Raw genomic sequence first — 15,091 nt, forward strand, 5'->3', positions numbered from 1 at the left:
TTGTCCACTTATAAGACAAGAGTAATACCATCGTTAATGAGGGAGAATCGGGTAGTTGCAACTAATCACATGGTTGTGTCTAAGCGTGTTAACGTTACAGTCTCAAGGCTGGAGTTTATTATGAAATCACACTGAATCAAATTTCGGGTAAAACTTTATTGGATACCTTCCAGCAACGTCAACATGACTGTCGAATATAATTGGCTGACCCACGCGTGACATCACTTGCAAATATCCAATTGAAGAAATGACGTGACTCTCCCAACCAAAACCAAAGCCATACCTCACAGCAACATCAGATATGTCTGTTGAACATGATTAGCTGACTCTCCCACCCAAAACGAAACGGTTAACCTCATACCCCCTATTCCAGGTGGCCTCTCTTCATAGCCTCAATAACAGACACTTCACGAGTCTGGTGTCTGAAAGAGTTCTCGTGAGAGTCGGACAGTACTGGAGTATCTACTCGAATGAGCTAGTTGAATGTAAGCTGTTCGCAAGGATTGGATAAAACTTGATAAAGTACTATATTCGAACTCACCAGCGTGAGTTTTTAGAACCCTGCCTCCATATTTAACCGAATTTCAACCGATAGCAATTTTTTTGAAATTGAATAATTTCTCATAAGCTTCGATTATCATAAGGTTAAACGATCGGTTTAGTCTTGAAGTCACCCTTTTTAAATAAATGTTCGAGCAATCAATTCTATCAATACGGGAAGATTTTGTGTGTGTGCTACGTAGGAGGGATCGCGCATTGTTCTTTAGTGATTATACAGTTATTAGTTATTATACAGTGCTCATAGCAATTAAGTTTTAATACATTACAGTTCTTTAATATTTTTTATAATTAAAATTCTTCAGCTCTATATATATATATATATATATATATATATATATATATATATATATATATATATATATATATATATATATATATATATATATATATATATATATATATATATATATATATATATATATATATATATATATATATATTAAGTCAAAATGATTACCGAGTAAAATGATTATGATTAAATTTTAAATTTCATTTTAGTAGAATCGGGATTTAAACATGTGAAATTAAATAAGAAACCGGGATGCGAGAAATAAAAATTATTGCAGCAATTAAGGGAATAAGTAGAACAAAGCGAGCTGAGTATGAAGTTCTTTAATATAATAGATTACCAAGCATACATAATAACTTTATTTGATGAAATTTAATTTTTCTGAAAATCCTCAAGGAGATAAAATGAATCTGCTAGGAGGAGCTGACCCCCACCCCCTTGGCTAAAGTTCTGAGAGTGCGATTATCCTCAAAAAAAGTTTTGATTTTAAACTATGTCCAAATTATCTGAAGAGCATTAAATGCAATGAGAATTTTTGCTTCGAAAAAACTGTGTATATTTATAAAATTATTTGAAGCGCTTCCTTTTTATCGTACCATTTGCATGCAGGAACACGAACCAACCGAAACGATTTCTAATGGAGCTAAAACATGAAGAAAAATATTACTTTTTTTTTTTTTACTCTAGACTCTGAAACCTTATTCCGCGCACGTCTTCCAAGTATCTCAACATTTGCGACTGTAAATAGCTGCGAATCGCTCTTGTTTTCTTACATTCCGTTTGAAATAACGAACGTAACTGTTGTGCACTTTAAAACAATCGTTGTTCAAAACATTGCCTTCATTCTTTCTCAATTTCTGTTGATAAAAATATTCAGAAAAGTGTTGAAAAACTTGTAAATATTATCTAAAATTTGTAAATATTCTTTAAAATGTAACTGTATTAGATTTAAATACTTTATTCATTTATTTATTTATTTATTTTGGTTTGAATTTTTAAGATGAAAAAAAATAGGAACAGAGAGTATTAAGTGTCTGCAAAAGTTTTGAGCCTGATTTAAAACCAAATAAAATAGAACTCTTTTTCATAAAAATATTCAGCTTCCAACGTTTTACACATTTTCGAATTCTTTCTTTGGGTGAAATTTCAGTGCTTTTCTTTTTCATAATATAAGATCAAAAGGGTTGTTTTGACTTTTTCCTCAGAATTTTCTTCGAATCAAACTATTTCGCAGAATTTTCCCTTTTAATGTTCAGTGCTCAAAATAAAAAATGGACCACCCTGAATAACTTTTGATCTAATGATCGGATCTTCACGTTCTAAGACTCAATCTTAACAGCTCGAGGGGTGACCTCAAATATGCTAATTAATAACTGCAGACGATATTTTAAGTTACAAAAACATACTTTCTCTGACTAAACGTGATTTTTTTTTTAACGGATTCGGATTTCTGACACCCAAAATATAGAGGGTAGCTGCAATCTGGGAAATATTGTCCCAGGAGAGCGCTTCAAATTTGGTCAGGAGAGCGCTTCAAAGTTTGGACAAAGTTTTACTTTTGTACGTTTTTCGCTATATCTCGAGAACTTTTAAGCAAATTGAAACATTTTTTACACAATAATAAAATTCGTTTATCCAATAATTCCACGCAAAAAGTAATTTTTAGCAAATATTTATTATTTTTTATTATTTTATTTAATAATAGCCAAAACAATTTTGAATTGTAAAGTGTACAGTTTTGTACATAGTTTCTTAAAGCATCTCATTTTACATAGCAAAATACAAAACTTGAGAGAAATCAGTTAAATAGTTTCTGAAAAATCGAAATATTAAATAAAATAATAATTGTTTCAGCTATTATTAAATAAAATAATAAAAAAATAATAAATATTTACTGAAATTTATTTTTTGCGAGGAATTATCCTTGAGTAAACGAATTTTATAACTGTGTGCAATGAATTCTCGATATACTGTGAAATATCGAATTCGAGCTATGGCGTATTACGCAAAAAGAAAAATTAACATTAACTGAAGTAAATTTTAAACAGCTGTCCTAACCAAACTATGGGGACCATATTTCCCAGACTGCGGCTACCACCTATATTTTGGAAGTCAGAAATCATAATCTGTCTTAAGAAAGGTATGTTTATTCAGAGAAAGTGCATTTTTGTGTCTAATTTCGTAACTTAAACTATTGTCTGCACTAATTAATTAGCATACTTGAGGTCACCCTCTCGAACCTTTAAGATTCAATATTATGAGGTCCCAAATTTGGATAGCTCTCTTGACCAAACTATGTTTTGCAATGTACCCCACGTGCACATTCTTCTATAATCTCACCAAGCAGAAAACAAGAATTGATTCTTCTTGTTCCTTGGAGGTGGTAGGTTCGAATCAAATGGATAGCTTCGAATCAAATGGTAGCCCATCGTAGCTTTGGATGTATCTTTGTGCCGACCTTTAACTTGCGTTATCAAATTCTTCAACCTGACATAGGTTTACAAGTCGTAATTTCTGATGAGCATACTGGCCTGCATATCTGTAGCATTAAATAAATTCTTCTTTCTTCAGATTCCTTTAAAACAATGCAAATACGAACTTTTTAAATCACCCGATATAAATTTTTCATAAAAATATGAAATATGTGGTTTACAAAAAAGTCGCTAAGAAACAGTTTAAATTTTAACTGGCATAAATTAATTTTCACTTTTTAATTTAGTTAAGATATCTTAAAAATTATCAAACTCTAAGCATCTAAAAAATATTTATCCAATGGGTAACTGCTAAACATCCTCTACTTAGTAAATGTTAAAAAGTTGCACAACTTAGCATGTTAGGTTTTGCTGGAAAAACAGGAATCGAAAAGGGAAAAAAACCTAAACATTGTTATCTGGACAAATAAGGTATCGTTTCTTGTGAATTGATGAATAGAATGTGACTAAATCAGGGTTGATATGACTTACAGATTAAAAGTCACAAGTGCTTTTTTTGTATAAAAGTTACAATTAGTGATTTATATATATTTGAGCGTCTGGCATAGTTCAAATTTATTATTTCCAACCTGTATTTTTTCACGCTGAATAGAGAGAGAAAAAATTTTAGTAATATTAAGTCAATATAACTTTAAATGTACTCGTAGAAGTTTTAAGATTTTTTCCCGTTTAATTAGTATTTTATTCAGTATAGCTATTTACTCGTCTGACATTGCTATTTAGGCAAGTGAGGCATTGCTTCCTATCTAATTTTAACGCTGAACCACATTTGATAATAACCAAGTTGATAGGATTAAAATAATTTAGAAATTACAAGCGCTGAAAAAACTGAATGCTGAAGGTTGATACATTTAATTTCCCTACCATTTTTTTTAGGTTCAAGAAGTGTTCACTTATGTTTTAACTAGCATCCGTAATTAATTCAAACTCATTTTCTCTGATAAATACATTAACCCATTGAGGACCGTGATCAAGTGATTCTCCTTTCATGATATCAGATATGATCCACGCTATCACATATCCTTTATGGCTCTAGAAGAATATGATCACACGGACGCCATCTCAATTTGGTACTCTCATATTACATATCGTATGGATGGGTGATCGTGTAAAGCTAAGGGTGGTGGCGCTAGTGGTAAAATTGCTCTTTCTAGACTTCCGGGTTACTGCTTCACATATATTTTTACGCCGCAGATTGAAAAAACGCGCCATCATATTATTGCATCATATCTTTTGCAGTATTTCACATGTACCGAGTTCTTTCTTTCAGCCTTTAAACTTCAGCATTATCATATTAATATAAAAATCATTGGAATATTTTCTAATTAGGCTAACTTAAAAAGATATTTTTAAAGATATTTTTGGCGACATTTTATTCAAATGTAGCCAAATAAGGGATAAAATACAACACATGGCAAACCTTAAGAATTATTCACAATGAGATATTAACTTTCCAAAAAATTTTTTGGCCTTACGACCTCTGAGAATCAATACATTTCTGAAAGCTCTTATGAATGGTACAATTATGTTTAGATTTGAACCCAAATTACAATAACAAAACTGCATAGAATATTAGGCTAGTTCACACATCGCCTCGTAGTCATAACATTAGCGGAGGGATACACCGGAAATTTTCTAAATTTCTTCCGGCTTAAGGACACTTGTTATTGTTTACATTAGACCACCCATCCATTAGAATATATGATCTATGAGTTTGAAGACCTGGGGAAGCACTTCTTTCTTCTTTCACACGTCCTGAATAGGTTAAAGAGAAGAAAAAAACATTCGGCTTTGTTTTTGTACCATGCATGTAATTCAGAAGCCTACTTCGTTTTATAGAGGTGAAATTCGAATTCGATATGATGGTTTTTCTTGCAAAATTTTGTAATCTGCACTGAGTTCAGCAAATATATCAGCCAAATCTGATAATGGTTTTGACGTCGATATACTAACGTTTCCTATAGAGAGTTCAAAGTAAGAGAAAATCATTAATTTTCAATACAACAAGATAAAATGAAAAAATGAATAAAACAATCAAAAATTTTACATTTTTATGTTGTAAGTATTTTTAACTTTAGAAATTTTAAACTTTAAAAGAAATTTAAAATATTTGTGAACTTAAAATTTAAAATCTAGTAATTAAGTTCAGTAGAATGCATAAATAAAATGAAACAAAAATTATTAAAAAATATTAAATTAGTTACATGATAAAGAAAGTAATTCCAAGCATTTTTGTAGACCTCTTTCTGTCTAAAGGAGGCAATCTGGTAAAATAAATATTTAAAAATACAATTTTTCTGAGAAAACTAAACAGATTTTTAAGTTATTGTTAGCTGAAAAAAAATTTAAATCAATTACTTCAATTCTGTAATTCGGTATAATAATTACTTATCCTTTATTAATACCAGATGAAATTAAACATTATTATTGCAAGTCAAATCGAGAGATTTATTACATTACATTGCTAGTATTTATTAAAATCACAGAATTCAAATGAATACCAATTAATGCAAATCCTAAATTTTACCTTGAAACTCATCGTTATAATTACAGAATTCATATGAATACCAATAAATGTATTTCCTAATATTTGCTGTAAGCAACATCGTTATAATCACAGAACTCAGATGAATACCAATAAATGTATTTCCTAATATTTGCTGTAAACAACATCGTTATAATCACAGAATTCAGATGAATACCAATAAATGTATTTCCTAATATTTGCTGTAAACAACATCGTTATAATTGCAGAATTCAGATGAATACCAATAAATGTATTTCCTAATATTTGCTGTAAACAACATCGTTATAATCACAGAATTCAGATGAATACCAATAAATGTATTTCCTAATATTTGCTGTAAACAACATTGTTATAATTGCAGAATTCAGATGAATACCAAAAAAATGTATTTCCTAATATTTGCTGTAAACAACATCGTTATAATTGCAGAATTCAGATGAATACCAATAAATGTATTTCCTAATATTTGCTGTAAACAACATCGTTATAATCACAGAATTCAGATGAATACCAATTGTTATAAATCCTAATTTTTACTTAGAACTAAAAAGAATGAGTTCCACTCATTTCAATAATATATTTTCTGAAAAAAAAATAATTTCGTATGTACTTAATAAACATAAGAATGATGAGAAGCTTTAAAACAGCTATTCAAACAGTTCAAATAATCAAATGTTAAACCTCAAATAATTTTTGTGGGGAACTCTCATTTCAAATGCATATCATAAAAACTTTTAAAATACCTCACCCAATTCTTTCATAAAAGTTTCATAATACGACACAACACTAAATGCTATTTTTTTTTCTTTTTTGCAATTTTCATTTCCATTTTTACATTTTTCCTGTTTTTCTCATTTTTTTGCAAATATTTACTTCACTTTTACCCGAATTTGAGAGAAAGGCTCCTTTTTTATGGCTTTGTTTCTTCCAATATTATTTGAAAAACCTGAGTTAACGATTCACGGGCGTCTTGAGCAAACACTAATGGAATTTTCGAATTGGATACGGAATGATACGATGAAAGAAACTTTACGTGTTTTCTGGTTCCCCTATAAAAAGAAAAACAAGTTTTACACGTTTTCTGCTTTTATCGAAAACACATATTTTCCATCTTAAAATAAATTATTCTTTCTGAATGCTTACTGAACTAATGATCTTTTATTTTACTAGTAAAAACACGATTCTAAACCAAAAACCAATTTTATTAATATTCTATACAATATACCATAAATAAAAATAGTTACAAAAAAATTTGCTTTAAAAATTCGCAAACTAATTTATCTCTTAACTATTTCTAATCAATACTTAAGTCTTTGAACTAGTTAGCACATACTAGAAAAAATCGTTAACATTATTAAAACTAATCGATGTTTAAGTGATTTTTGCTCTTATAATCAAAATACATTAAGTTCAAAAGAAGCTTTGGAGATTGTACAAGATTAAAATTTAAAAAAAAGAAAAAAAAAAAGAAAACAAATTAAGGAAAATTTAAAAAACAGGAGCTTTGAAACCACCTCAAAAAATTTTTTGATAGAATTTAGCAGAAGATAAAACGTCGAAATTATGGTTCTGTGATCCGTTGCACATCACTGAACAATTACCTGGTAACTATATTTAACCGATTGATTTTCATAGTTTATTGCACGATTTTTTGTTGCGACCGCAATGCAATAAGAAGTTATTTGTTTATAAAACAGGGACTCCCGTTTGTAGAAAGTAAAAAATTTGAGACAGTTTGTAGACATTAAGACTTCAATTGTTTGATTTAGGAAAACTTCGAATATTTTTCATTAATTAGTTACATTGGTATAATATTTTCAAATATTTGTAATGAATTACATCATGGTTTTCTACGTGTTTGCAAACAACTTTATTTGTGGCCTTTTCCAGCCTGATAAATATTAACGCAATGTAAGGCAGAGGGGAAGTATACTTTCCAGCTACTTGAATTCTTTAGATATTGTTTAAGGGTCAGAGGGATTAGGAGGCAGAGTTTACTAGAATAAAAGAAAAGAATCACAATAAGCTCTTTAACTACGCATTTTTATAAAACTGATAAATTGAGAATGTATTTGATAATTTGTCTTTTGGACATGGATTTCGTTAACTGTATAGACGTTTCTGAAACGTGTCGATGAAATTTATCCATGAATGCAAAAACAAATGTACGTAAACAGACTATAAAGATTTAAGTTACTTTTACGTAACAAGCGTAGTTCAATAATACTTGTACGAGGGTTGCTATTTATATTTCTGGCCTAATAATGAAGAAACAAATATGTAGGATCGAAATTGGTTTTATTATTTTTCAAAATGTTCTCCATGATGATCAATACACTTTTGCATGCGTTTGAACCAATTTTCAAAGCACTTTTTCCAGTCCGATTGAGGTAACTCCAAAACATGCGTTTTGAATGCATCAACCGCTTCTTCGGGGGTCGAAAATCGTTGTCCACGTAATTTATTTTTGATGTGTGGGAATAAGAAGAAGTCATTGGGTGCCAAATCAGGGCTGTACGGCAGATGACCCATCAGTTCGATCTTTCGCTCCGTCAGAAATGCCTTTGCTTGAGTCGATGTGTGAGAGCTAGCATTGTCATGAGGAAGAATGATTCGTCTCTTCTTCTGCTTTTCTCGAATTTCTCCGATGACTTCTGGCAAACAAATGGTCGTGTACCATTCAGAATTGAGCGTCCTGCGTTGCTCTAACGCCACTGTTGCCACATGACCGTTAATGCCGAAGAAACAGGCAATCATTTGTTTCGATGTGCTTCTTCCTCGAACAACTTTTGTTGGTTTTGCCTCGTCTTGGAAGACCCATACAGTTGATTGCTGTTTTGTTTCCGGCTCATATGCATAGATCCATTATTCGTCACCTGTGTATATGTTATACACAGCCTTTGATGTACCTTGAACGTATTTTTCCAACATTTCCTTGCACCAATCGACACAAGCATTTTTTTGAGCGTTTGTCAGATTATGCGGGATCCAACGCGAACAAATTTTTTTTACGCTCAAATGTTCATGCAATATTTTATTGATGCTAGTCATACTAATGTCCAAAGACGCTTCTATCTCACGGTATGTCACATGACGATCTTGCTTTATCAGTTCACGCACAGCATCGATCTTTTCTTGCACAACAGCGGATTTTGGACGACCTGCACGGGATTCGTCCTGGATCGAACATCGACCACGATTAAATTCGTTATACCAATTTTTTACAGTGCTGTAGGATGGCGCTTTATCGCTGAATAAAGAATTAAGTTCATCGAAGCACTCTTGTCTTGACAATCCACGTCGAAAGTTATGAAAAATAGTGGCACGAAAATGTTCACGATTCAATTCCATTTTTTGAAAGAGAAGAACTTTTCAATTTACTGTCAACAACGCAAATGAAGCTATAATGGTAAATCGTCTGCTGAATTTATGTTTAAAAATATCAAACTTTCGATTAAAATCGTCTGGGGTCGCCTAGCAACACTTGCTGTTGCCAAGGCCAGAAATATAAATAGCAACCCTCGTAAGTATGATTTCAATTGTATATATGAATTACGATTTCTTATATTTATGATTAAAAGTATGATATTTCGTTATGATAGGTTATGTTGTAATCGTTGGTTATAACTTATTATAAACAATTATATTATTATAAGACTGTAACAAATTATTTTACCATATCGCCAGTTTTGCCTTGATAAAAAAAAATTTGCATTTTTACTAGACTAATGAATTGCTATTGATAAACTAATAGACAATTACATAAAACAGTAATTTTCTTCCTGTTTCGTAACAAGTTGCGGAATTTTATACGATACGATACAGCACTTAAGAAAAAGTGTTAAGGCAGTGTAAAGATACTTAAATTGTAATACATATTAATTAATGCTATTCATTGTGTGCAGGAGGAGTACATGTTTGTGTATCGGGCTCTTATGGAGCATGCGCAGTTTGGAGATACAGAGCTGGAGCTACACCACCTCAGGGACCATTACGAATTGCTGAAAGGAAAAGTCAGGGATAACTGTAGAACGGGACTCGAGGTAGAGTTCGAGGTAAGATTGTGTATTCATTCTGCTTTCTATTTTGATTTATAAAAAGAGTTGCCGAAATGAAAAGTGGACAATCAAGATAGTGACAAAAACACAGCGGTGATAGCTCAACTTCAAGGTTAAAAATTGAAATAAGAGTGCAGCGCAAATTGTGTATACACTGTTAGAATTTTCATTCTGAAATTACGGTAAAATACCCGGCAGAAGCCTGTCCATTCAATTGACACTAGAAACTCTTCGTGTGTTGAAGGGAATGGAGGAAATAATGCGGTGACAACTATGAGACATGAACTCCCATTCTGCCGGTCATGAGTTTGACAGACTACCCCTTTGGGCCATGACATGTACCCAACTGCAAAGAACTAAGTGGCTTCATTAGGTGAGCCTAGCTGGTGCGATTAAATTCTGATTATTTTACCGTATTAGGTGAAGGCAATTAATAAATGGATTTTCTTAATATTAACAGCTTGAATATCATTTTATTTATGATTATTTAGCTGTTTTGTTTGAATATGGTCAAATAACAAATAAATAAATTGGTATTTAACCATTTTTCCGAGAAATTTCTAACAGTGTAATTTATTAGCCAGTTTAAGTTAAATTCCCTGGGCCTTACATAATCAAAGTTATGACGGAAGTTTTGTGTCTCCGTCAGTAGCCGCCAATATTGGTATAGTGTAATACATGAATGTTCATTTAGGCCATAAATAAAAGTAAATGGATGAAACAAAATGAAAGTCTCCAGGAAATTAATATAAATCGTGAATATGAAAATCCAATTTATTAAGCAATATTTCTTGAAGATTATAGAGAATGGCCATCAATACAAATCATCATGATAATTACCAATTATCAAAAATAAATCCCTTGAAGGGATCAAGGAAATATAACTTCCACATTAAGAAGTTTTTGTCAACATTTTTGTTACGATTGCATATCTTTTTGAACCGTTAGGATGACTGGGACAGGACCAAAGGGGACTCCTAGTCACCAAATTTTGAATTCCAAGTGAATATAATTATTCCCAACGGACGTAGAAAGTATGGGTAGGAGATCCATAATTTGGCGATTTATCATAATATATCATAGCCAAAACAAAGCCAACTAGCATATCAATATGGATTTAAAAGAATACCTTGGCGATCACGAGTCGCCAGCAAATTTATGAGAATTATTGCAACCATGCAACCGAAACCTTTAGCAGTTGGAAATTTAGACTAAAAAGTTATAAATAGATTTTTGCTTTCGATTAGAGGCGACAGTGAATTAATAAGTCTGCATAATAATGAAATAAAAAGTATCCGTTACATTGATTTAGAAGAGAAGAAATAAATATTTTATGTTCCTTTAAAAAGATTAAGTTTTTGATTTATTTTAAATATAATTCTTCTGTTAATAAAAATAAGCTCAATTAATGAAAGAATAAGATAAGCTCAAGAAAGCTTTTTATTATCCCCATAGAGCCAGAAACATGATGATAAATTTATCATATTCTGACAGTTTCAACCATATTTTTTACTGTGTAGTATTTAGTCTGACGTAAGTAAAAACAATTATTTTCCGCTATAATTCTGATTGGTGGCGTTGCTATCGCTATTGCACTTTTTGTCCACTTTTTAATTTTACAATTCTCATATATTCTTAGAAAATTAAAATCGTGTATCTTTCCACTGCAGAAATTAAATGATGTGTTTGAAGAGCCCAAGACATATTGCGTTGGTGCATGGGAAATCAATAGATGCAAAAACAGATATGAATGTATCATACCATGTAAGTATCAAACAAATACGATATAATAAATAAAATTAAGTATCAAACACGATATAATAAAAAACAAATAAAATAATAAAAAGTAATAAATATTTATTGAATGTTATTTCTTGACTAGAATTATCTTTGGATGAACGAATTTTATAATTGTGTAAAAAATATTTCAATTCTCTCAAAACATTCTCGATATATAGTGAAATGCGCAAAAAGTACATTTAACATTATGAAGTCAAAACCTTTGGAGCCATTGGGAACATATTTCCCAGATTGCGGCTACCCCTTATACTTTGGGAGTCAGAAATCCGAATACGTCCAAAAATAAAAGGTATGTATATTCAGAGAAGGTTTTTCTGATTTCGTAACTTAAAATATAGTCTTCGCTTATTAATTAGCGTATTTGAGGTCACCCTTTCGAGCCATTAAGATTGAGTCCTAGAACGTCAAGATTCGATCATTAAATCAAAAGTTATTCAGGGTGGTTCTTTTTTTTTTTTTTTTTTGCGCACTGTACATGTGGGTACTGAATTAATGATTCTTACTTTATATTGTTTGGTAAAAATAATTGACCGACTCTTATGTGCATATAATTATAAATTTTAGTTTGATAAAGTAAAAAATGGTAGCGGCTACTTTGCACCTAGTAATGTAAAAGAACATTGTAGTGCAACGTTAGATCCAAGAGTCACGCATGGGGTTTAACTACGCCACTATGGTGTAAAGTAGTTGTCACGGTGATGTAATGTGCTAAAAGTTTTTACAGCTTATATTTCGATAGTTAAAAATAAAATTCAATCGAAAAGAGGGGTATGTTTATTTAAAAACAATATGTTTTAATTAACTTAGTTTTTAATTAACCTACCACATTGGTATGGAACTATAACTCAGCATACCCTAATTAGATATTCACTATATTACAAAGAAGAAAATAATTCATAAAACTCATATATTACGCTTCAAACTTGAAATGCTTACCTTTCATACCAAAATCTGTATTAAAACGCTTCAAGTATCTGAAGCGTATATGCTTTGAAACGCTTCAACTTCAAACGTTAAACGTTTCAAAAAGCTTCCTTATTTTCCCTGAAGAGTAAGGCATAAAGAGAAATTCTGGTTAAGAGCTTATTACATCTTTCAATTATAGTAAAATTAATATAGTGATGAAACTATTTGTTTAGATATGCTTTAGCAAGACGTTACTCAGAATTAACTATGATTGAGAACTGTCGTTAATGGACTCGATTAGCCTTATTATATTTAAGCATATAAACATATGGAAAATTATCAACTCATGCCTATTTATGGTAAATGTTACAAAGTAACTTATGAAGTAATACAAAATTAATTCTAAACTGAAATTTTATTACAATAATACAATATCCATGCTGTTAAAGAGAAATTTTAAAAAAAAGAGCGCTAAAAGAAATATTAGTGGCTGGGAATTATATACTTGAGAGAACTTTTTCCTCAAATTAAAAGATTAAAAAAAAAATTCAAAATCCAAAATCCAAAAAATGTTTTTGAAACTATTTTAATTACTCCCAGTGAGACAACCCTTAAACTGACTGAAAGTATCAAATTTTAATGATTTCATTTTGAGACAGAATTCATTAAAAGTTTCGCGTTCTAAGAAAAATAATATCTAAAGACTTTCGTAATCCAAAGATATTCCTTCCTTCAAGTCGAAAATGAAAAAAATTAGGTAGGAATATAATTAATGACACAAAATTTTAATTTATATGCAAATAGAACTTAACTCATGCAAGTTACTTAAGTAATGTTTAAAATTGAACCCTGTTGCGAGTTCATCGTAATGTTGGTTGTAAAAATTGGCTTTTGAAGTATAAACGGTAGTTATTACCTTTCATTTACTTAATTTATTCACACTTTACACACACACACACACACACACATATATACATATATATATATATATATATATATATATATATATATATATATATATATATATATACAGGGTGTTTATAAAGTCCCGGACCCATTTTGATGCTTAATAACTCATAAAATAATAAAGATAGATTAAAATTAACAACATAAATGGCTAGATAGACTCAAAAAGTTTCATGACCCTTGTCAATGAATTTCCACGTGTGCCCCCTTCGTCGCACAGAGAATATCAAGTCGATAGTCAATTTCACGCCAGGTAGCGGCAAGCATGTCGGCATCCACGGAGGCTATTGTGGTTGTAATTCTGACTTTTAGGTCATCAATGTTCGACACGATCCTCCCGCAAACATTGTCCTTTATAAATCCCCAAAGAAAAAAGATCAGCGGCGTTATATCAGGTGATCTGGGTGGCCAAGGAATTGGACCTCCTCGCCCAATCCATCTTCCTGGAAAATGGTCATTTAAGGAACTACGAGCGATGATACCCCAATGAGGTGGTGTACCATCTTGTTGCAAAAAGACATGTGGCAGAAGCTCTTCTAGTTGTGGAAATACGAAGTTTTCCAACATGTCTAAGTATACGACTGATGAGACCGTCTTTTCTGTAAAAAAGAAAGGTCCAATGACTCGGTCGTGCATTAGTCCACACCACGCATTAACCTTTGGGGAATCCCTTTGTGTCTCACGGTATTCATGGGGATTTTCATATCCCCATATGCGCACATTATGGCGATTAAGAATGCCAGAAGCACGAAAGGATGCTTCGACGGAGAACATTATGCGCTTCAGAAAACCGCAATAGCCTCTGTGGATGCCAACATGCTTGCCGCTACCTGGCGTGAAATTGACTATAGATTTGATATTCTCCGTGTGACGAAGGGGGCACACGTGGAAATTTATTTACAAGGATCATGAAACTTTTTGAGTCTATCTGACCCTCTATGTTATTAATTTTAATCTATATTTATTATTTTATGAGTTATTAAACATCAAAATATATATAATATAGTATTTTGTAAAATACAGCAAAGATATAAATAATAAAAAGGGTTGTAACTCATCAGCAGCTAACAACAATAATACCTTTGAACGAAAAAGGTGACGGGTTTCGTTATAGCAACGTGGCAAACAGCAAAAGCTGTAGGCCATGTTGCTATTGGCTGGACCGTACATTAAAAATAATAGCATGAGAACGCAAAGAATTTTTAAATATAAAACCATAACTTTTAATTCACTGAAAAACTGAATTCTATCCATGCTCAAGTTCACAAAAAAAGCAAAAAATTTTACTTGAAATTGACTTCAAATTTGAGGTACTTAGTCTACAGAACTATGGCAGTTGCATTAGTGTCAAGGTGCTCAGAGGTATTACTATTTCGCAAATTGTCAGATTCAAAATAATCGGTAACAACGAATACAACTTTACGTTGTAGGTGTAAAATTTCAAAGCTAAACTTTTTTGCAATAACTTTCCAAGTAATTTTTTCAATCATCT

General features: G+C 31.3%; 1 protein-coding gene across 4 annotated transcripts in view; it reads left to right on the top strand.

Annotated features, from left to right (window-relative positions):
- LOC107441786 (tyrosine-protein phosphatase 69D) overlaps positions 1-15,091 on the top strand; it is a 542,487-nt gene that overhangs the window by 506,986 nt on the left and 20,410 nt on the right. For all 4 annotated transcript variants that reach the window (XM_071183653.2, XM_071183654.2, XM_043039328.3 and 1 more), the window contains 2 exons: positions 9,775-9,924; positions 11,598-11,691. In XM_071183653.2, the coding sequence (XP_071039754.1) occupies positions 9,775-9,924; positions 11,598-11,691 (244 nt within the window). The remainder of the gene's footprint in view (positions 1-9,774; positions 9,925-11,597; positions 11,692-15,091) is intronic.

Source organism: Parasteatoda tepidariorum, chromosome 7 (assembly GCF_982258835.1).
Source record: "Parasteatoda tepidariorum strain Cologne lab strain chromosome 7, Ptep-v5.0, whole genome shotgun sequence".
Taxonomy (NCBI): domain Eukaryota; kingdom Metazoa; phylum Arthropoda; class Arachnida; order Araneae; family Theridiidae; genus Parasteatoda; species Parasteatoda tepidariorum.